At 40.6% G+C, this 25,058-nt stretch overlaps 1 protein-coding gene across 1 annotated transcript in view; it reads right to left on the bottom strand.

Moving 5' to 3' along the window:
- PLPPR5 (phospholipid phosphatase related 5) overlaps window positions 1-25,058 on the bottom strand; it is a gene marked incomplete at both ends in the record, with an annotated part of 44,184 nt that overhangs the window by 5,532 nt on the left and 13,594 nt on the right. The window contains 4 exons of the mRNA XM_084266001.1: window positions 2,869-2,988; window positions 4,616-4,792; window positions 13,703-13,953; window positions 16,200-16,332. Of these exons, the coding sequence (XP_084122127.1) occupies window positions 2,869-2,988; window positions 4,616-4,792; window positions 13,703-13,953; window positions 16,200-16,332 (681 nt within the window). The remainder of the gene's footprint in view (window positions 1-2,868; window positions 2,989-4,615; window positions 4,793-13,702; window positions 13,954-16,199; window positions 16,333-25,058) is intronic.

Below are 25,058 nucleotides of genomic sequence, written 5' to 3'. Positions count from 1 at the left end.
AAGTGTCATGCAAACAGTGATCTACCCTTGTCATTAACCAGCAGCAGCTCAATTCAGAAGATTACAAGTACAGATATTCCTATTTAAGTGCACTTCAAATGTAGCTCTTGACCTCCACCAGAACTCAGACAGTGGCAGCATGGAGAGCATGCCAAGCATGCCAAGAGCATTCGTTCTCTGGCAGGAAAAAGCACTGGAACAGCAAGAACTAGATCTGGAAACACAATTAAGGTGCTTCTAGATCTGCACAATGCACCACCTGCTTAAACATTTATGGATGAATTCATAACAAAATTGCAACAAATGAGGTCCCATTTGGCAGGCATTTCTAATGAATGCATTCCTTAAGACAGCATCTTTGAGTTGGTTGCTCCCAGATACTTACATAGTTAATATTCTTAAGTACCAATAACAAACTTGCACGGCTTCATGCTAGCACTGCCTTAGTCCAGGATAACTTCAGTCAGTCAGAATTTGTGCTGCTCTTAATAGCTAACTTCTGACAGTAAACTGCCTTTAATGCTGGCACAGGAGATTCCAGATTAATAAGGAAAAATAGATTTAAAATAAGCCAAAAAAGATGTATGTACATTCAGAACATGGAACTGGAACAGCCCTAACTGAAACACAGTTAAAAGTAACTTGCATGTGGCTAAAGTAGGCAAAGGCAAGTAGCACACAAATTATTTAGCATCTCTCTGTCTCCAGAGGAGAACAAAGAATGTAAAATAAGAAAGGAGTTAAAAGGCAAAGCCTGAGTCAATAATTCTTGCAGTGTTGGTAGCTAATTGAGATGGTTTAATTTAGACCTTAGTTCCACATAAGTATTATTCTTATTGCCTTTTATTTAACAGGGTCTGGCTTCTATGTTAAATTTTAGACTAAACATTTTTTTTAAAAATCCACAAAATTTCAACACCAGAAGCACTCATGTGTAAGTAACTTTTTCATCAATTATTTGTTATTTAAAATTTCTGAGTGTGGAAACAGAAAAAATAATTTCACAACAAACAGTAAATGTCCACATTATAATCCTCCTATCTCATCCTCTCTGTCTGAAAAGGAGAAAGGCTCTGCAACATGAAGATGATCCCATACACTCAGACCTCACTGAGTGTAACACCCTGAAGACAGCCCCAAATTTATTTATCTAGAGAGAAGTTCCACGACAGCAACAGCTACCCAATACAAAATCATTTGAGAGAGTTCTGGACAGTTCACAAGTTGTAGAGGTCACCCTCAAGCAGAGCAAACATTTTTCCTGCCACCACCCTTCCAGCTTCTCCCCCAGCTTTCCCCACCACCTCTCAATTTTGCCCAGGCTTAAGAAAACATTTATTTTCCTGAGACATCATACGTGAGGGAGCATCAAATCAAGTAGAAACACTAAATTAACATGATATCATTATTCACAAATAACAAAAATTTCAACAGCCAGAGAACATACATTACTGATGATGGCTTTTGAACTGCAGAAACAGCTTCTATTGCAGGAGAGCCAAGCATGAGAATAAGACATGTGGCATGTCCTAGGCCAGCTGACATCTCGTTTTCACACTTTACTGGACATTTACTGAATGGATTATTTTGAAGATGCACGTTCATCATCTAAATGTTTGTTCAAGCAAATGAGACTGACCTCCTTACGACAAGCTATCAGCAGAAGTAGCTTAGACATATTTGGTTCAAGAAAGCATGTTAGATCATCCTGAAAAGAAATCTTCTTTCCTTTCAATGAAAGGAATAACACATAGAGGGGTAGAGGAGAACTTCCACTATTTCCAGTGATGAAGCCAGACTGGGAAGTGGTTAAAACCATTTCTTATTATGTTTAATATGAAAAATTATCAGGGACAATTTGGATTTAAAAGAATGTCATAGAAACATACTTTTGGTGCCCTACCCGGTGTAGAATTGTTTACGATCTTCAAGCACAGACATAACACAAATAACAACAGATAGAAACCCTTAGAAGTAGAATTGGCTTCACACTTGGCATTCAAATTTCCCCCCTGAAAAATGACTAGAATGTTTTCTTTATTTGGCTGTGCTCTCTATTTCAGTGCTCGTTGCTCATAAAATTGTTCAGACATAATCTTACCCAACACTTACACAGTAGAACATCACCTTCAAAAAGCATGTATTTTTTTATTACAGGAAACTAAAATTTTAAACACATGCCCAATACATGCAAAAAGCCTTGGTATATGCAGGAGACTAGCACTAGCATGTACTGGTCCAAAATCCCATTTGCTTTGGCAATACATCACAGCTTTTGAGCAGTTACTGTATGACCCATGTTACTCTCTATTATTATCATGCTCATGAAGTTGTTTCCCCTGCTACTGCAGATGTCAGATCCCCAGCATTTCCAAGTGGGTGCACCATCCCAGAGGTAGCATGTGCCTGATAAAAGCTCCACAGCTGATCTAGAAGAGACTGCATCCCAAGCTCTACACTAGCCTGAGGACATACCCAAAGAAATAGGACAAATGCCACTTGTACTCCTTGGGCTCAGAGGATAGATTTCTAACTACTTTAAGGCCTGTGGAGTCTCAGCCAAAGTATTAATCAAACTTACTTGAGGAACATAAGGAAAGAGGCCTTCAGACCTACTCAGGCTGAGTCCATGGACTTAGTGGCTAAAGCAGAAAACTGGACAAGAATATACTGATTTTTCTTGGAGGTGACATGAGGTGTCTCCCAGGGAGTGCCTCTGAATTTACTCTTCCCTTCTTTCTCTTTCATGCCATGTCTCCTTACTTTACATCAGATTACCTTGGCACTCTTGTCATGACAGTTTGGGATCACTCCTTCCAGGAAAGCTACATTTCATTTAATAGTTTTTTTAAAAAAGTTAGACATTACCTTTTCTAAAGGGCTTTCTACTCGGGGTATGCTGATCATTGGCATCTGGGCCAGATTACCCATGTGAGAATGTTCATGTTCTGGCTGACGTCCTCTGAAGTTATTTACCACACAAACAACCTAGAAGGGATTAGAAGATGAACAGAATAGCTAAGGAACAACTCATTTTTTTGAGCTTTGATCCTGACATCCATAATTAGGCAGAACTGACACCAGCTTTAGTCATCGGTTACAGTAGAAACACAGAAACGTGAAGTTCATGTTTCACAGAAAATCCTTAATTAATATTTCAAGACAAAAAAGATTTTCAGCCAATTTATTGTTACATGCTTCATCTGGGAACCAAAGAACCCTCTTATCTAAAAGCAAATTCATTCCCAAAGCTGAATAACAGAACACCAATTAGCAGCATCATCATGAATAGACATCAAGAGCACGTGTAGCAGAATATGGAGTAACCTGAAGTTCCTATGAAGGGTCAGCACCATCTAAGTTTCAAATAGAGAGTGAGAGAGGGAGAATAAGGTAGCAAGAGCCATCCCCATCTTGAACTATACTCTAAACTTGGTCAGGGCACCAGTGACTCTCACACAGAGATTTAGGAATATGATATATACCACTTGGTTAGCGTTTCTACTATTCAGACATTCAGCTGAGCAGCAATGTTTCCTCACTGTATTTCCTTCAAAACACAACTAAATTTGACATCATGCTACTCAAGGAATTTATGCAAAATACAAGAAAAAAATGCTGAGATAGATTTCTGTTCTATTCTGTTCTCTGTTACAGCTTTAGAGGTACTCACAGATTGAAGAAAACCCTTTAAAACGAGCAACCAGGAAACTCCTGTCTACCCTTACGTGGAAGAAAAGGAGGTGTTTGGAATGCAAGCAGGTATATATTAAAGATGCTCTCACATTTCTCAGACAAGTGAAAACACCAACCTCAGCCACCCCCTGTAACAGTTCTCAGCCAAGGCAAGTCCTCAGTTCCAAGATCTCAAGATCAAGACCTTGAGATACAAGAATCAAGCTCAGAAGTTATTTCACAGGGAAAAAATTCCCAGGTGTATTTAGTGCTATTAAAAGCTGCCAAGGCAGACAAGCTTGCTGGCAGTAAACAGTAGTGCCTGTTCTATACCACAGTCCTGCACTGAAGTTAGCAGTGAAGGTGATGAATAGATCAGAGGCAGCTTTCTGACACAGACACTAGTCATTGTGAACTGTGACTAATGATCTGGTTTTGAAACAGGATTCCAAAAAAGGAAAAGGGTAGGAAAGGATTTTTTGATAGAGAGCAACATAAAATTTCAATGTAAACTGGAATTGCATGAAAGAAATTCAATAGGGTTGCCTTAAAGCTGGAAGAGAAATCTTACTTCTCTGATCAGTCTAGGTATCGCGACACCCGATTCATAACTTCAGACATTAAATCATAACTAGATCTTGTTCTGAAGGTTATACACTTAAAGAGGAGCTTGATGCAAAAAATATTGGCTGAAATGACACAATTTTGTTTATAAGGAAGTCAAAAGAGAACATTGGATCAGTCCTTCCTTGACTTCACATTGCTGAGTGTATGTTAATTTAACTAAGGAAACTGATAATTAATTAAAACCAAAAATTAGAAACACCTCTTTTTTCATTTAGTTGTCTGAAAAGTCAAGGCTACCAATATTTTTTTAAGAGATACAAAGTCATACACTGATTATTTTCAAACCCAAGTAGTGACACAAACATACACTTACCAAAAATACTGCTATAGATATTCCAATTATAAATCCTGCTATTACATCTGACCAGTGATTTCGATACTCTGCTACTCTGTTGATTCCAGTAAGGAAAGCCAAGCACATTAAGCCCAAACACAGAACAGGTTTTGCAAGCCTTGTTCCTCTGGCTTTTACTGTGTTGGTGATATACATCTGAAAATTAGAAAGGAAGAAATTATAAGACTGATGGATACCTCCCACTAATTGGTGAATAAAATATATACATTGTTTGAATAGACAATATGTATTTGCATTTTTTATGGGTTTTATTTGTTGGCAAAATAAAAATAGAATGCTAGATAAAGTCCTCACACCCTTTTCCTAGGGAAATCCTAGAAAAAAAAATCTGACTATACAGTAAAGTTACATGTTATGTGAACTTAAAAAAGCCCCAAAAGAATAGAAAAGTTACACAATCCTATCCTATCACTCCTAATCTCTGTTTGTATTTATGCAGAGATGCAAAGTGAGTGATATTTCACCACATGTTGACAAAAAGAGAAAAAGAAAGAAGCAACATGGAAATTCCTTTCTTTCATGCACAGCTTCACGTGAGAAGAGATTTGTCAAAAAGCAGTAAAAAAAAAAAAACACTAAATGAGAGCATCTACTTTTATAACTAATGTGCCATAGTTTCAACAAGTGCTGAACCAACACACCCCTGTACTTCACAGATGGTGACTGAGGATGCTTAGTACCAATGTGCCCCCAGCACACAAGCCAATCTAAATGCAGGAATGTGTCAAGCTGAGGAAATCACCCCACTCTACTTGTAGCCGAACCTTCCCTTGCAATGCTACTGATTAAAAGCACTGCCTGATGGCAGAGCAGCTCTTCTGCCTCAAGGGTGTGTTATGAACTACTAGACTTAAGCCACCTTTTTCCAAGCTCTGATGGGCTAACAGAAAAACTGAATATCAAATCCTTGAATTTCCATTCTCCTGAATCTTGACGCTAAAGTGGCTTGAAAGTTCCCCCCTAAAAATTACACTTCAACAAAATTTGTAAGAGAAAGTTATTTGCTTTCTGCAGAAGATGTTTCTCCAACTAAAGCACTGAAATGCCTAAAACCTTCACATTTATTAGACAGTGTTGAAGTTTTTAGATTGAAAAATGAAAATATTTTCTATGGAGCTTCACTGGAAACTGTATGTAACATCATCACTTGGAAATACAAAGGGAAACAAGATGAATCTGCTTTGAAGTACCAGTATCTTTTTGGCCAACAAATGGGTAGTCCTTTGGGGTTTTTTTTCCTTGAAACTTCAGTTGAATTTACTGGGTAATCTGTCACAAAGTGCTGCAATAATCCAGTCAAGAAGTTTCAGAAGCATGGTTACAGTTACATTAAGTGCATCAAGTAATGGTCAGAGTTTGTCTGAAGAGAGCAACATCTGACAGTAATTTTATCTAAAACACTAGAGGCTTAGAGGACAAATCAAAGCTTAAACTTAAAATCACTGCACCACAAACATCTTCAGCTTACCTTACATGATGGAAAGCAAACTCATCACAAGCTTTCAAACAGTACAGACAGAGCAAAGGTTTGGGAAAAAGAAAAAGCCTCCTGTTCTCTTTTCTTCCCAGACCACTTCAGAGACAGTGTTTCTCTCTTTGCTGATTGTCCTTTTATCTTATCTCCCTATATTTTGTCAGGCTCCCTTTAGTGAGTTACTCTTACCACGTGGAACACTGATAAGACAATCACAACTTTAATTTCCAGCTTTTTAGCCCTACTGTTTTTCTTCAAGCTCCAGACAGAGCAGCACATGCTGAGATGCTCAGCAGCCTTCTGTTTTAGTGAGTCTCATTTAGTGACCTGATCTCCTCTCTGGCAGCCAGCAATAGAACCTGACAGAACACTATGAAGCTGTGACAGGAGGTATAGGCTGGATATTAGGAAGAGGTTCTTTACTGAGATGGTGGTTGGGCACTGGAACAGGCTCCCCAGGGAAGCAGTCAGAGCACTGAGCCTGAGTGAGTTCAAGAAGTGTCTGGATGATGCACTCAGTCCCATGCTCTGACTTGTCTGGCCCTGTGTGAAGCCAGAAGTTGGGCTTGACAATCCTCATGGGTCCCTTCCAACTCAGGATATTCTATGACTCATTGCACTCCTGGATGCTACCACAATTATCCACATTCACACTACACATTAGAACATCTGGTGCTAGGGAAAATATTCTAATATTTTGAATACGCAGCAAGATCACGCATCTTCAAACACAGCTTGTGTTTAGTTGACACAGGCAAGCTGGCAGGAAGCTCTTCTGCATTTCATTCCGTGTCGTGGCGGATTACATCAAAATGACTACTGAGAAGGAGAAAGCCACTCAAAAAAGAGTGTAGTTTAAGGTAAGCCTTACTGAGATATTTCACTTATCTCTAACACCTGGTCATTGCCCAATATCTCAACTTTTATGAGGCAGAACACATTATAATACAAATAATTCAGTAGTGCTTCACTCAAACGTCAACATTTTTAATACGATGCTCAAATGAAAAGTGCTCTGCATAAAATTCCTCAGAATCTTTTTAAAATCAAGCACATCCTTCAAATCCCTTCTCAGGTAAAGCACTGAGTGAGCAGAAACAACTGCAGACTTGTGCTGTGCCTGACGGGAGTAACAAAGCCCTGACCATGATGCCCAGTCCATCATGCAGAATAACCCGAGGGTTCTGCCAGCATAGGTACCATTTCTCTCTATCCTTTAAAGAACAGATACCACTGATATTAAGAATATTATATTAAAGTATTATTAAAGAATCAACAGAAATAGGGTAAGTTTTCCTGAAACAGAATAGTGAAAAGACTGTTTATTTGCAAAGCCCTACATAGCAAATGTAGGCTCTTCCAAGGCAGGATTCATAGATGTTCCCTTTTAAACTTGGCCTCCTGCAGGTCTAGTACAATATATTAACACAGTTAACTCAGTCAAAAATATTATTTGAACTAAGAATAAAGTATAATTAAGCAATGTTTTTCTTCATTCTGGAAGGAAAATATTAACCAGGAGAGTCAGTAATTGACAAAGAATAACCATCTTGAAAAGATGACAGGATTTTTCTTCTCTTTTCATAAGTAATAAAACCAGTATCAACAAAGAAAAATAGCTCAGTGGTTAGAAACATTAGAGGGAATGACAACAAATTTTAACATGGCTAAAGACGTTTATGGAACAAGTCCACCTCAGTTCCTTTTAAAAATGGAAATAGGTAGAGTGCTCTTATTAAAGAAATCTTTTAAGTTAGACAACAGCAAGACCAAAAGCAGAGATACTTTACATATAAAGGATTGATACAGTAATAAGAATTTATTTTGCAGGCCACACATTCTCCTGCAACATCAGGTCAGCAGTGAATTTTCTCTTGAAGAGCTTCTGCTCTTTCTTTTACTTTTTTCTGACATAAGGTTTTTAGTATGAAATGATATAAAGGTGATACCAGCAAGCAGACACTGGCAGAGAGTCTTATGAAGAGATAGATGTTATTTGATCATTCTATAGACCAATATTTACTGGATTTTCAGGAGACACAAACAACCGTCCTTCAGTCTTTAAGATGCTGGAAGTGAAATCTTCAGAGAACCTCCAATTGAAAGAAAAACTTTAATTGACATGGTTTTGGAAATATGTATTTGAAAGAGTCTGAATTGTTACCATGACAACCAAAGACAAAGCTAGCTGTGAGGTTTCTGACATGACTGTCTCAGGTCATAATATAAGGACTAATCATAGCGGTGGCACTTCAGCTTGTACTGGGAAAGCTTTCCAAAATGCCATGTTGCAAGTTTGACTCATATGAAACAGGTCTTAAATCTTTCTAAAACATATAAGAGAGCAACAGGAACGGCATGTGAAGTGCAGAAACCAAGTGCCCTCCAGGGCTGTGCTACAAGCTCTTCCTAGTTGTTGTGTTTCAGCTATCTTTAGCCTTACCCACACAAAGGCATATGCACACAAACACACACAGCAGCTCCCAGAGTCCCATCTTGGTTAGTATGGAGCTAGTCCAGCACCAGCCTGGGGGCACTACCCAGGAGGCAGATTATTTCTCCTAGCTGAAAATTTTTCCTACATCAGTCTGGGGCCCAGGAATGTGGGTAGAAAGATCCACTCTGGGCTTGCTGTTCCAGTCCTACCTAAAGCAGATGGTCTGGGGGACTGACAAAGAGACAGACCAGTCCATTTGTGGGCAGAGAATAATGACTCATGAAGTGACAAGCAGAAAGAGGAAGGAATCACTGAACAGGCACCTATCCCAGGCACCACTCCAAATACCTCATTTTGTTTTGCTTTTATAATGTGATATCATTAAATAAGGGATCTTGAACTATTCAAGTAATGTTATAGGTATTTGTTCCACCTGAGGAACACAAAACTTTCAATACTCATCAAACCAACAAGAAAGAGAGATAACTTGGAGATCCAAAAGCTTGAAGTAGTGAGCTATGGTGGAGGGCAGTCTATAATCAGCTTCAATATTTAGTTACAATCCTGTTTGACAACATAAAAGCTCTTCAGCTTACTTGATTAATAATTATTGGGTCAAATTATTTCTAGAGCAAACTACAGTCACATTCTAAAATCATCTGTCCCTTTCTGCAACTGCCCACTGAAGGGCTTTTGAAGCCTCCTACATCTCTCTCTATGTTTTGCAGTAATTACTGATGATCCTAGGTAAAAACTGGCTTTCAAAAGTCAGGGGTCTGAGTTGGTTAATGGAATAGAAAGCTCTAGAAATGCAATTTCTCACTATGAGCTGCCCAAAGTTGTCAGTCTAAACAACTGGAGAAAAGGTGTCCCTCAACATACCAGGACTGTAAGATACACCCAAGTGTGAATTAAAGCTGATTTGATATGCAGAGGTCATTATCCTACTCTGCTACTCCTTTTCTATGAAGCCTGTCACAGTGAGGCCCATCATGCCATTGCCAGCTGCCCACTGAGCAGGAGCAAAACAGGCACTTGAGGATCAAGAAGAGGTGAGATGAGGCCTCAACCTAGAGGCTGGACCAAGGAATGACACTGAGTAGAACGTCACCGTGGTGCCAGCATTGGGACCCAGACTGCCTTGCAGTCTTTTCTCAGCCACTTACAAACACAGCAAAGACCACACAGCAGAATGCCAGGAGCAAGAACCCTGCAGAAAAGCATCAGGGGGCCTAACAAAAGCTCTGCAGAGTGGAAAAAAAATCGTCAGTTTTACCTGCTGGCCCTGCCTGAGGCTGTAGTTGAGGCCAAGGGTTCACTGTAGAAAGCAACATAAGCAGCACACAGACCTAAGGGCTATGGCAATTATCAAGACATTAAACCTGTTCCTCTATCACTACAAATCCAAAGCAAGTTTGAAATGCATTCAGTAACACCAAGTCAAACACCACCCTGCAGTCATGTTGGCTGCCAATTGCCTCCCCAAGACAATAAGAATAAACCATTGAAAGAAACAAAGTTTTACAGAATTAATTAAAATTTGCCTTAAACTAAAACTAGCAATGACCAAACCCACAGGTCTGCAGCACTAAAGGGAACTGTTAGTCACAAGTTTCATATTTAAATCCATGGCAATAGACTGACTAAATCTTCATGTTTCACTTTTAAATCCTACCAAAAGGGAGACTTGTGACTTCTCATTTCTGTGTCTCAGTTGTGGAAAAAAAACCAAGTGCATACTTGGCTGCTTCAACATATACCTCTAATTGTACAGGCTGTGTCATCTTACACATATCAAAATGTGGTTTATACAATTATATTCAATTTAATAACCTTGCAGCATTTGTGCAAACAGATGTTGTTCCAACTGAGAAAGGGTGAACTGCAGTGCTGGTAAGAAGTAAAAGCAGATGCAGTCAACTTATTAACCCAACTCAAGCAAAAAACCCCATACAAACAAAAGATACAAGATGAGCTGTGCAGACATCTAAGGGGAAATCCAGGTAGCAGGAAGCTTGGTTAGAGAGTCTGGAACAGGCTTACGTCATTTTGAGGACTCTTGGCACATTGGGAAAAATAAACCTACAAGTCTGAAGACGACAGGTAATGCATCATTGACAGTGTCTGTTTGCAGCAGGGTAGAGAAAACACCTAACCACAGTGCTGCCATTCAACATTTCCATTGCTAAGTCTGTCTTGATAGGTACTAAGAGAAAATAATGGAGGCAAACATTACACAGAGGTCTAAATATTAGCAACACAATTGTTTGAAAAAGACTGTACTTTCAGCAGGAGGGGAATTCAGAGTTACCATAGCAGCCACCCACTCTCAAGAGAGAGGAGGGGGGAAAAAAGGAAGACATAAGAACTTAGATTAAAAAAAAAAAAGCAGCTATTGTTAACAAGACAATATGCACAGATGCTAGGTGATACAGACGTGGCTGCCCTTAAATGGAATGAGATAGGGGAATTATTAGATAAAGTATAGGCTTTGTTTTTAAATGGGTGGTTTGGTGAAATCACACAAGTCTGAGTTGGCCCCCTTGGAGAGCAAGGTACTCTGGATCAGCTTGTTGCCTGTTTATGTCTTTAAGCTGGTTTGGTTTTGTGCACAGCTGGTTAAGTGTCCAGGAAGAATTCTGTAGCAATCCCTCCCTCTCTCCCAAATATTTCTGTTAACCACACCAGAAAGCCCATTTTGTACCAGAGCATATATGCTTATGAGATAGTAGCCGAGTAACATACAGAGGTCTTTACGTTCATGTAACTCATGTACCGTGGCTCATACAAAGACCAGGCTATTGCTACTCCAGTGAATAGCAAGGAGAAAGTGGTTACTCAGGGCCAACCATGCTGATAAATATCATGACAGTTTAAGGACATGACCACAAATACTGGAATGTTGCGTTTCCTTCCCTGGTGTATAATAAACAGTATCTTTAGCTGCAACCATGCAAGAGGATTAAAAAAATTCCTAAATAAAAAGGACTGCCTTTTACAGCAGCAAGGACCTAAGTTTGCAGGCTACAACTCAGCTGATAGATCATAGAAATTCACTTCATGATGCAGCCTTTAAGAATCCAGAGATCCTGAGAACAGTTTATAGTGCTTTAGCTGATGTCATGCATCATGCAGCAACACAGTAATGACATAGGATTTATTCCTTTTGGTGGTTACTGAATTGATTGTAAAATCATGAAACAGGTCACAGCAGTTTTAATTTTTGATTTATTTAATTGTATCTTGCTGTTGCTAACAAGCTGATGAGGCACTGGCACAGGCTGCCCAGAGATGCTGTGGCTGCCCCCTCCCTGGCAGCGCTCAAGGCCAGGTTGGATGGGGCTTGGGGCAACCTGGTTTATTGGAGAGTGATCCTGCCCATAGCAAGGGTTGGGACTAAATGGGCTTTTAAGGTCCCTTCCAACCCAAACCAGTCTGTGGTTCACACAAAACACAAGGTTTGCATAATGTACTCTTCTCATGTCAAAAACCATTGACACTCAGTATTAGACCTTACTGATGTCTACATTTTGCTTTTAAAATGTCTTAATACTATTTTCCTTCCTGCTTTGCAGTAGCTGAACAGTTGGTCTCCTTTAGTTACTGTGACTCATGGCAACAGTGGAAATCCAACTTTACAGATGGATGAGAAAAATAGGAGCAATTAAAATGAAGAATGCTGAATGTTTTCTAAAATAGCTTGTGCCAAATTTAGAGGTATGTTTCAGTGAAGCAAAGCCTTAGATATCTCCCCAAATAGACAATACTATTAGGAGTCTTACACTCGCCTCAAGTTAGAATAGAATTTTATTGCTCATCTCTGATTTGCAGAGAACACTTGAGTGTACTAACGGATGATCCATCCCTCCAAGCAGACGTTTCTCACAAGGAACTTCTGATAAATGTTACTGCCAGTGCTGCAGATTTTAAGCAACTGGTTCTAAAACCATATTCATGGAGTTGTCACACTGCCTGTGGATGTGGTTGGGATCTTTGCCATTTTGACAAGTATCAGTTTCCATCTCAATCAGGAATTGCAAGTCAGGTCATTGAATATGTGTTGCAAAGCAATACGTACTCACGTGTACGTGTGTGTCTGTACACACACACATGGGCATACGGATACACACACGTACAGACAGCCCATTGTCCAAGTACTGAGGGAATTTAAAGGGATGACTCCTGCAACAGCCACAAAGGTACCCATACACCTGCCTAGCTTCCCAGTGACACTATGGAGGCAGCCCTGGGCTTGTCCAAAGGGCTGTGACTGCCAGCGCCGGCCAGGAAAGAGACTCCCGTACGCATGTGCTGGGGACAACTCCACCAAGAACACGATGTGCTTCTGCTCAAGACTAGAACAACGTGTGATCCAAACTAAGCCAGGGAGTGCTGCACAGAGTACTCGAGTGAGATTCATTAGTCACAGTCGCTCTGCCTCTCACTTGTCTCCCCACATTTCTCAATAGCCTGTAGCACAGCGCTGATGCCAGGCAGTAAACACCAGTTTTTACCCGAGCCCTGCTCATCGCTCCCTGTATCAGAGAGGAGGAAGGGAAGAAGGGCTGCGTTCTCTTAGCCCACTTCACTGCAGGATAAGAGCCAAACTGACTGCATGAGCACTGAGGTACCTAAAAATAGCAATTCTAGTACCTAAAGACATTCACAGATCTTGGGAAACCTGTCGAGATCAGACACTTAACATATGCCCACTCTTCTGCTTCACCGCACCAAAGAATATGGGTGTATGCAATTCTACTAATCTGTACTGGATTAAAACTTGGAAAGGAACTACTCCAGTCACAGGCAATCCCCACCCTTCTTTTTCACTACCCAACAAGGGCTCCTCCCACATTCTCTGGAAATACAGAAAATATTGGTTTTCCTAAATCTATAACCCTTTTTGGACAGCTTGCCCTCTCTCAGCATTGTGTTAGCTTTCAAAGCCCAGAGAATCACTACATCTGTAATTATCAGAATTAAGTCCAAATTTTCAAAGGCCTCACAGTAATGCATAGAAGGTTTACATACATAAAACCAGCCAATAGTTATCCCCATTCCTCCCTCCTCCCCTCACAGTGTGAGTCATTTGCCCTCAGAAATAGAGTGACATTAAATAGTACAGTATACTTACAGCCAGATACATAGCTGCATATATGCTTAGTGCTGCTTCTTTGGATGGGAATGTCTTTCTGGCTTTCATGACAAGGTCTGGATTTCCAGTACAGGCATGTACGCTACTGATGAACTGTGTATACTGTTTACATCCAAGTGCTGTATAGTTGGGTTTACAAAGTGCAAGAAAATGTGGTGCAAGATTCCCTGTTACTACTTGTCCAGCATTTACAAAGATGTCCGTAGCAAACAGTCCAAATGCGTAAATTCCTGAAGAGGGAAACAAAGAGTTAAAACTTCCTGATAATTTCACTCCAGAGCAATAAATTAGAGTATTTATTATAGTCATATACCAGCTCCTTCCATTTAAGGACATGAAAAACCCTCATGTGTATTGAGTACTCTAAAGAACCTGGCTCAGCTTGGAGATGGTACTTTCCTGCAGAACTGCAGCAGTCATGCTGCAGAGCACCCACATACCTCATCTCTCTCCATCTTTTGGAGGGGCACACTCACCCCCCGTGCAAGTAACCCACTTTCCTCAGCCCCCTAGCTCTGAATCTTCACTGGTAGCTAGCTATACTGGTACCTAGCTTCTGCCCATGTTCACTAAATGGAAGTGACAGAGGCAAATTCTCTACCCTATAAATTTGGTTGAGAACCAAGCAAAAGTCAAGTGGTGATGGAGCAGTGACTTGAAAAGTCGTAACACATACTGGACAAACATTTTCTTCTCCCTTGCAGCTGTAAAGAAGCTGAAGTACTGAATAATTCAGTATTGCCATCACGAGTTGTCTCCATCTTTCTGCTGCTGGGCACATCTCTATGCAGGGCATGTTAATCACAACATCAACACAGCGAGCTAAGATCTATGTATTTGAGGAGCTACTTAACACTAAAGAGGTTCAGGGTTTTTATCAGCAAAGCATTAAGTACATGTACTCATTCATTAGAATGGAAATGGATGATTTTGATTACTTGAAAGAAAACATGGTTCTACTATTCTGAGGTCCCTTTCTATCCTTTTGGAAGCAGAAAACGAGCTCTGGAAGGAAATGCAAACACTGCACTCTGATTTGGAGACAAAGCCAGCAGGTGTGTTTTCAAATCCCACCTGAGCTACAGATTCTTCCTGTGTTTACACAGGCAAATCACTTTACCCTTCCCATACTTGAATGCCCTGTGAAGACAGTGTGAGTTCTAGCAGTTCCAAATTTCGTGGGGCAGCACGAGTACTTTAATGGACGTACACCTCAGCAGACACGATCCCCCAGAAACATGTGCATTTCTAAAGTCAGGGTTTTTTCCTGAGCAAAGCTAGAAGATTGGGGGATGATTTCTGGGATCCTGGCTGGTCAGCAATGTCACACTACTGTTAATTCACCCTGAGCTGCTAGACACTGGTGAGCAGTGGATTGTGCCAAGCCATTTTCTGCACAGAAGGGCCCTTTCAGCAAGCCCTAAGGGTATGTACTGCCCCAACATAGGTGGCCAAATCACTTTGTGCATGATGGGTAACAATGCCTCATTTGGTAGAGCAGTCCAGAGGCCACTGCTCATTCCTTCCCTCACTCCCAATATTTTTTTGTTCCTGTGAGCAAGTAGGGCCCACCAAGTGGGAAGGAAACACAGGCACTGATTACACAGAGAGGAACTGGAGCAGGAAAAGCTCCTCATCATCACTGCCCACCTCCTCTGGACCTCTACAAGATAGTCTCAATGACTTCTAGCATTCCAACATGACAGCAAGCAATCATGCTCTCAGAAGCCAGGCACAGCTGGTGCACAAACACTGGATACAGACACAGCTGCACTTCGTCCCCCTCCCCCTGTGACTGGGCCATGCAGGAGGATTAGCTGCTTGGCTTCATCCCTCCAGCTGCTTCTCTTAGATACAACTGTGAGTGAGAAGCAAACAATAGAACTGAGCCCTTTCAAGGCATCCCTGCATGCATTCATAAGGAGCACCTGAGAATAGCCAATAGACACTTTGAGTGGTGGTACATCTCCTTCCAAACACATCTACATGAACAAAGTAGAAAGGATGACATCTCCTACCTATTAAAGTCAGTGGAGGAATTACAGCTGACTTCAGTGGTGCAAGGGTTGTGGATAGTTTTCTATTAGAGACTATAACACATTGTCCAGGCTAAGTACCTAACCCAGGCTTGGCTTCAAACATGCTTTTATATCCCAATGACTTCAACTTTGGTTGCTTTGTGTGCAAGTAACCAAAGAAAACCAAGCCTAGACGTGTCTCCAGGGTCTCTCTCCGCACTACTCCAGGCCTGCTGGTTGTTTTCCCCACTAGCAGTCCCAATTATTTATAGTTTTACTGCTGTTTCTGCAGCTATTTTTTGAATCCAAACTTCCAAGAAGCTTCTTTTGCTATCCAAAAGGACAGAACTCACTGCACATGTGTTAAGACTACACATGAAATGTTGTATAGGTTAAAATTAAGACACAATGGATCACTCCCACCATTCAGAAAACGAAAGCATTGATTTTGCTCATACCAAGGAATCTGATGGTCCTGCGCACCAGTGGATTTATATAACAACAGTCTCCAGTTAATATTGTTTTTTCTTGGTTTTCAAAGTCCTTTGTAGCTAACTGTAGACAAAACACTGCAGTTTCTCCAATGATAATCTTAGGGAAGGAGAAAAAAGGGAAGAGAAATGGTATGTCAGATTACAGCAAGTAAAATATACTAATATTACAGAGAAGGCTATCTCACCTTAAAGAAACAAGACCAAACCAGGACAAAAGACAAAGTAAGTGAATAAAGTTCTGTACATAATCTTCTTATGAGAGAAACAAGCCTTGTGACTTGCTTTGCTTTGTTTGCATTAAAAGAGAATAAACTTTTATAACAAAGACTTAGAGCTGACATAACAACCTAGTTTTCAGGATAAGGGGAGAGAAAGAAATCTATTAGTTCAAGAACCACAGAGCATGTAACATACAAGATGTGGACCAAAGTAAAAGCCTAACCCTGGAGAATGCTGAACATTTCAGTTCCCACCTGGCTTTCACTGACACTCAGCACTTCACAGGGCTGAGCTTCAAATTTCAGAGCACGGCTGGGGAAGAAGAGTAAAAATAAATCACAACATAGCTCCTGCTCACATCAGAGGATCATTTTGCCAGGATGTACTTAACAGGGTTTGATTCATGTTTTGCCAACCAAGTTTATCAAGTTTGGCTTTAGCTTTGTTCCCCATGCTTGAGCCAAGTGTCACCATTGATATTTTATCATTAAGCATGGCCTGTTTCACCCTCATTGTGCCAAAATGAATGAAGTTCTCATGTCTATAGATCATTCACATTTCTGTTGGCAAAAAATTAAAAATAAAAACCAAAACCACAAATAAAGAAAAATATAATTTGAATGTAAAATAATCCAAGATGTGTATTTACCTGCACAGCAAAACATGGCCTTTAATTTACACACATCAACCATAACATTGTGAATTAATAGGCAGAGTCAAGCCTTACACACATATCTACCTAAACCTATGAGACTGAGGCTTTACAGCAGGTAGCATTGGTATGATCAGAAAGTGTAGAGGATGGTCTAATACTAAGTGCTGTATTGCACCTTGGATTCCACTCTTCTACACAGACAGCAATAAAGCTCACTGATAGGCACACCATATTTTGAATAAAAGGAATGAAAAACAAACTGAACTCTTAATAATACACAAATATATGAAATAATGCCATCAAATCAGACTCACTCCTAGGCCCTTCCTAAAACCCTGCCCTAACAGGAAATTACAAACCTTTTCATGTATCACAATAGGTCTGAACAGTTCTACAGACAGCAGAGGTAACAGAGGATAAAAACCTGTGGCTAATTGTTTGTTGTCAACAGGAAGAAGAATGCCATCAATGGCCTGTCTTAGCTGTATGTCGACCTACATGAATGACTTTGGGTTAAATTGTGACAGAGTAGGAAAGTGCTTATCCATAAATAACGTGGCACAAGTAGCTGTGGTGGCAAGCATGTAAAAGCAAAATTCATTTTGTCAAGGAAACCAAACTCATTATTACTTTAGACTGGCTTCAGATCCCAGTGGAACTTTGAGATGAAACAGAAATGTCAGCACCTGAACTAGCAAGTACCCTCCCAATACTGTGATGTAAGCAGATTTTTAGCATTCCCTCATCTATAATTAACAGGACACATGAAAATGTAACTCAATCTTCAATTCAAGGTCTTGAAGTTATGATAATGATAAGGAGAATTCAAGCCAATGAGCCCTACAGCTCTCATGAAGAAAAACAAACAAAACCCCAGTTTTAACAGAATTCATACCAGTCAGAACTGAAACACTAAGATGTTTTTTTACTGTGAGTCACACTAACTCCTTTCCTCTGGAATAATGAAACAGAGGACTAGGTAACCTGAACAGTGAGATTCTGCAGTTAAAGGATTTATTTATTTTCTGCCAAACTCCATTTCCAAACTCCAGGAAAAAGCAGAACCCAGCACAAGGGAAGCTTATGTGATTTACAGAGCTCAACCTTTTGCAAGAACACAAAGTGCACCCACAAGCTCAACTCTCCAACTCTGAGCAGAGTCTCTGAATCTGCTGACGTAGGAATAGAGGTGGTTCTTTTTGGTTGGTAGGGAAGCAAGTGGGAGAACTGCTCATTCAGTTATAGGAAAGGAGATCCTCACTTCCAGCTTCACCAGCTGCTAGCAACAATTTTCTGTTGTTACATCTCCTGCCTGATGGTGACCTGACTGAAGAGAACCTGCTGCTCCAAGAATATCAGGGAGCAGGGTTCAGGTTCTTAGCTGACCAAAAATACTCGTGGAGGAGGTACATAGGTGCAAGGGTCAAAACAATGCAGAACCAGCTGAAGACAAAGCTCTACCCTCACAAGTAGTCAGTGGGACATGCCATTGAGCACCACAGGCATTCATCTCTGCTTCTGTGGCTTTATTTCAATAGAATACTCCTGGAATTTGGCACTAAATACAGGTTCTGTATTTTTCTGTACTGGCAGCTCAGCTAAAGCTGTTCTCCTTCCTCTATCCTTCAGCACAAGCACTGCTCATCTCAATAATCAGCCTATTGATGCTTCAAAAATGGAAGGAAAATCTTTTCAAATCTCAGTAAGTCCCAGGAGACATTCTGTTTCCCTGTGCAATCTCTCCCCTGCTTCTCTCCAGCATCACTGGCAATAATCATCCCTACAGGACAGAGGAAAGGCAGGGCAATCTCTCTTTTGCCCTTTATCCTAATTTGCATGCCTGGTATATTCCAGGAAGGAATAATTTCTCTATTTCCTCTGGCACAAGGACTGTCACTACCCCTCCCACTGCATACATGAGCTGCAACCAGTCAAAAAATGACGTTTAATAGAAGAGAATTACTCGTGTACTTCTTAGCTGAGTCTTGGGGCAAAAAGCCCTTGGAATATTCCAAATCTGACAGTGGAGGATTGCAGTGGAGAATCTGAAACCTCTGACAACAAAGTTTTGGAGAGAGCTGCACAGATACAGGTACAGAAATATAATTATTAATGGGAAAAGGGAGGATATTAGAAGTATCTTTTACCTTAATCTAAGGGGGTCATTACTACTTTAGATCGCTGTAGAGATCTCCTGAAGTATGATAGACGTGAGAATTCTTAGCTCACAGATAGTTTAACAGGTGTTAAAAGCACAGGCCATGCTTCCCCAGGGCTGGGAAAACCTTCTGACATATAATTACATCATGTAAAGCCTAAGGAAAAGAACATTTATGACCTGAAGACTAAGAATACTAAGTGCAGGCTTTCCAGTATTCTGAAGAACATTTTTATATACATATAACATTTTAGAAGCAACACAAAAGAATCTTGTACTTAGATAAAACTGCAAGGTACATAACTGTTACAAGGAGGAGCAAGACAAGAATGATGGCCCTACAGGCATCAGCCTAAGCTCTGACAGGCATTGATTGATCAGGTTCTTGCTCTAACACAGCTCCCCTCTGTAAGGACAGGAAAAGCCCTTAGTCCTGGGTCACCACATAAAACGTGACAGGAACAATACAAAATCCCCCTACACAAAGGTATTTCGTAGTAACGTATCCTTCTTAACTAGAATTTGCTTTCTTTTCATGGAAGTATGGAAAAGAAATGTTAACCCAGCAAATCTAAATTACAGGAAAAGTTCTTGTAACCATCTCCATGGCAATTGCATCCTGTCTGCGATGTGACAACCCATTAGACAGCCAGGAACAGAGTTTGGGCGGGGTGAGATCTAAAATTAATATTTCTTCTTGTTTCACCTCTTTGCTCCTGATGAATTTATCAGCTGATGGATTTTTGTCGTGGTTTTGTACTAGTACTATTCCCAACTACCCAATACCTGTCCCTTCCCTTATCTTCTACACAGATTACTTACAGCATTTAGCACACATTCCCTACGTGGATTCCTTTCTCCCAAATAAGTTCAGGTTTTTCTGTATTAGTCATTTTTCTGAATTCAGGCAAGCTGTTCCCAGTTTTAGCACTGCATGTCAATTTAGAAATTTAATTTGTCCTTCCCCAAAATCATCCATACAGTGTATTCTTAACTTGGTTTTAAATTCTGAGTTCTTTTTCAACTTGAAATGTCAAACCTGACTCATTGCAAATATTAGAGCTAGAGAAGCTCTGACCTTGTTCATTTTTCCAGTAAACCCACTTCATAAACAAACTTCCCCTAGTGTCACTTATGGTTTACAACAGTCAACACCTATATAAATAGATGTCCTTAATTCTGCACTTCTGAAATACTCATGAGGTTTATTTTATGGACTATCTTCTCATATATGACGTAACTTCCTATAAAAATCCAGGATTTAAGCAAGAATTCAACATTCACTTGTATGGCAAAGGTATCTGAGGGTATATTAATGCACTTCAGATAAATCCTGAAATTTAAGGCCAGTAATCTCTATTTGGGATTGTCATGGTTTAACCCAGCAGGCAGCTAAAACAACCACACAGCCATTCGCTCCCTTGCCCTCCCTCAATACTGGGAAAAAGGTAAAATGTGGGTTGTGATAAAGATACTTTAATACAACAGAAGAGGAAGATGTTATTATTATTATACAAAACAAGTGATGCACGGCACAAACTTCTGTGCACACATCTTTCCAGCTAATCCCTATTTTAGGGTACACAAATGTCCATGAAATATTTCCTATGGATCAGGGAACACAGTGGAATACATGATTCTCTCTGCCAATTTTCAGGGTTATGTGGTAGCTACAGCAACCACTCAGACAGATGAGTAACACTGAAGTTATTGCATAAAAAAGACCACTAAATATTCACCCATATTCTGAACTTCTGAAGAACAGTTGACAGTACTGTGCCCTGTAATTTCTCTTCTGGCTTCTTCTCATTCCTTGTATTCCCCTCATTGAGGCATTCCTTGAACGCTAAGCAAGGCTTCTGTGAGAAATACCATGGCAAAGGATCATCCCTTTGGGGAATGAGCATCTCAAGTAGCCTACAGCTCTGCTTTTCTCTCAAGAACACGCTTCATCATGTTTCCTTAGCAAGGAGGATGGGATGCTGAGAACTGGGAGCTAAAAATCATGGGAATGATCTGTGTGTCTCTATGCAAACTCTTACCATTTAAGTTGCATGGCCTCCCCATTCATTTCACTTATGAGTTCCCACTTAAAAAGCAGGGGGCAAATTTATTTTTAAAAGATGGTTTTCATAGACTTTGGTGTTCCCCTTCATCTTTTCTTAACATTCAGCAAGACCATGAGCTATTTTTGGCTTATTTCCCCTTTAAAAATGCCATCAACACTCCAGAGAACACAGCGGTCTGTAGAGTTTGTAAATCTAGCAGCATATAGTCTTTAGTGATGCTGTAGATAAAGCCCACTCTCTGCTTTAGGCTAAAATTGCTGTGTGAGGTGACAGCCCTGGCAGGAAAAGCAGCAACAGTATTTCCAGCAGTAGCAATTTCAAGTTCATTATGCAGAGCTTTCCCTTGAGGGCACTTTCTTTGTGGTTTTCTTGTTCTCATTGCTTCTTGCTTGCTTAAACTGACAGCAAATGCCCTAGTTGATTTTCACAGTAGTACATTTTCTATAGTAAAAAATGACCAATAGTTTTGAGGAAAATGAAAAAATAAATCCTAGATAAATCTGTCTGCTATTGATTAAATACAAAGTATTCCCCCCTGCATTCAGCATGAAGATATAGGGCCACACTGCATAGCAGCTTCTAAAGGTCTGGAGAAAAAGATGTGAAAACAAAATTGCTTTCCTAGAAAAAGATGTGGAAAAAAAATACTCAGTCTTTTCTTTCCAGTAAATTTTGCTTTAAAAATATGTATGTTTTGGGGGGGGGGGGGGTTTGAGCAAAATAGAATCCCAGACTGGTCTGGGTTGGAAGGGACCCAAAGGATCAGAGAGCTCCAACCCCCCTGCCACAGGCAGGGCCACCAACCTCCAGGCCTGTACCTACACAAGGCTGCCCAGGGCCCCAGCCAACCTGGCCTTGAACACCCCCAGGGACGGGGCATCCACCACCTCTCTGGGCAGCCTGTTCCAGCCCCTCACCACTCTCTCTGGAAAGAGCTTCCCCCTAATATCTATTCTAAACCTTCCCTCCTTCAGCTTTAATCCATTCCCCCTTGTCCTGCCATTGTCTACCCTTTTAAAAAGTTGATTCCCATCCTGTTTATAAGCTCCCCTCAGGCACTGGAAGGCTGCAATGAGGTCCCCCAAATACCAATGTGTTAATAGAATTCTTGGTATATATTTGGCCATGGCCATTTACAAAAGATATATAATCTTATACTGATGTTTTATCTAATAGTTAAATATAATCTGCTTTACTTATTTTTCTGTAGGCAGAGTATGTCTGTATGCTACTAAGCACTAGTGTTACTTCTGACAGGGACATATACTCTTTACTGCTCTTTGCAATACACTGTACAGAGAGTCAGCATGTAACAACAGTCACATAACCACCAAGTATTTATAACCAGGGAACTTCAAGTGAATCCCATGAGCACATAATCAGAGACACATGGGCCACCTATCATTCACCAAGTTATCTTCATTTATTAGTTACCATATGATAGAAAGAAAAGTAGTATTTTTCAAGTGCCATGTCTCCAAGAGTTTCCCTTCCCCTTCCCCTCCCTCCCCCCATTCTTTTCCTTTGTTTCCTAACTGACCAACGGGTCATGCTTGCAAACAGAACCTCCTCCAGAGCAAGCCGGTGCTACCCAAGAGGCAAAGCCTCTGCACAGCAGCACGCTGTCACCAGGGCTGGTGTGAACCCTGGGCATGTCAAAGATGGGTTTGAAAAACAGGCATCAGGATCCTGCTGTTCTGAGAGTAACTGAAGAGAAGGGCCTCCTGCCATCCCCAGGCAGGGCGAGCCTGGGTCCTGCATCTGATGCTTTGTGACAGAAGCAGAGGCAAGCAAGCAGCCCCCCTGGGTGCACCTGCCTCAGGGGGAGGGAACATGTGCTCCACACCCAGCCCACTTCACCCAGCTTACATCTCCTACTCACGTCTACTAAACACTCAGTATCACTGGTAGAGGAAGAGTATCCAGCTGCTCCAGCCTACAGTCCTCCAGGGGATGGGAAATGGCCAGGGCACCAGGCAAACAAGCTCAGTAACGCTAACAGGGCAGTCTGAGGGCCAGCTAAGTGTCTGGCACCTGGCTCCTAAGCCATCTAACTGCTGGCACCATTTCACAGTGCTGAGGCAAGTATTCCAAGGGAACACATTCCAAGAGGTAGTAGATACCAGATTTCAGTGGGAACACTGAGCTTTTCTAATTTTAAAAAGTTATATCCAAAAGCCAGGGAAAAAAAAATCTAGAAAAAAACTCAACATCTAAAAACCATCATGTTCTTTAGTCTGAAATGGTGAGAGGAAGGGAGAATTCAAAACTGCCTTCTACAACATCAATTCACATTTTAAAAGTTAGAGTTACTTCAGTGTGAAATATTCCAGATAAGTTGCTTATCCTAGGGAATTCATAAAGGTTTCAAGTGGTCCTCATTTTCCTTTTAGAAAAAGGATGTCATCATCCAAAGTTTCTAAGCTCCCCACTTCACCTGACAAATACAATTCATTAGAAAGGTGGGTTCAATATGGCAAAATATCAACTAATTTTAGTCTCCTGACCTCCGAGTGACAGTTGGAAAAGTTTGTTGTTACACAAAATTATTCCATTAGGGATTCTGGAAAAGAACTTTGCATCTAATTTCTTCTTTTTTCAAGTGCTTAGCTTCAACTTCTAAAATACCACAGTATCAGTGAAGGAAAAGCAAAGTGTTCAAAGCCTTACTGTTTATCTTCCCTATTAGAGAGAAGGCAAACTCCATGCAGCCTGTTCAGCTCTGCTCTCAGCTGTATCAAGGAAGTCTTCTAAGGGACTTAAGTGATTGATGTGAAAAAGACAGTGGTTCCTTATGGCCTGGCAGTGCTAAATCCTTTTGTTTCTTGCCCATCCAAGAGAACAGTACTTTGTTCTGTCTGGTGAGGGAGATTGGTTTCTTAACCCTTCTGTGCAAGCTGAAAACACTATTCCTTGAGGAGCACAATCCCAATGCTTGTGACACCAACACCAACAATCATTCCCAACAGCGACATCACTTTATGCTTGGAACCTTAGGTGATCTACACAACTGCACTTTTCCACCCAGGATGAACATTCAATTGCAAAGTTCAACATAAATGGTCTTTCATCCCTGTTTGAATAAAATATAAAAGGCATCTCTTAAGGATTCTGGTCACAAAGTAGTGGTTTTACTGTCAGTATATGACTGGAGCCAATTGTTCTCAGAGGCTTAGAGGAAGGAGAATATCTGAATTTCCTGCTTTTCACACTCTCTTACTTCTATCTCACTTCTACTCAAGGCCAGACACATTTTGCAGATGCATTATTCCCGAGATCAGTTCAAGGAAAGCCACTTGCACTGAAATGCTATCATCAAACAACTGAAACTGAAGGACCAAACACTGCACCACTACAAGTACCCTGCATTTTAATGGAACTAGGAGAAAAACAGGCTGTATAGATGATTAATACCCATAAGATTCCAGAAAAAAATGTTGTTTTCTGGATATTTGTGGTAAAATATGAGGGTCTGCAAAATACACACACGTAACTGTTTTTTACTTATGCCTGTTGCTGTCAATTAGTATCTGATTCAAAATGATAAATTTAAGCAGACAGCTCAATAAGAAAATTCTGCAGGTTTTTATTAAAAATTTTCACAGCAAGAGAGCTGTCTTTGGAAGCACCTAACTAACTCCACTCCTATTTTTATAGCCTCTGCATAAGTACCTCTTCCTTTACAATTATCTCAGGCTATAATATAATTGCAAACCAACAAA

Source organism: Gallinula chloropus (assembly GCF_964237585.1).
Source record: "Gallinula chloropus genome assembly, chromosome: 6".
Classification (NCBI taxonomy): Eukaryota; Metazoa; Chordata; class Aves; order Gruiformes; family Rallidae; genus Gallinula; species Gallinula chloropus.
Note: the sequence above shows the minus strand (reverse complement) of the source record. Positions and strands in the feature narration are given on the sequence as shown.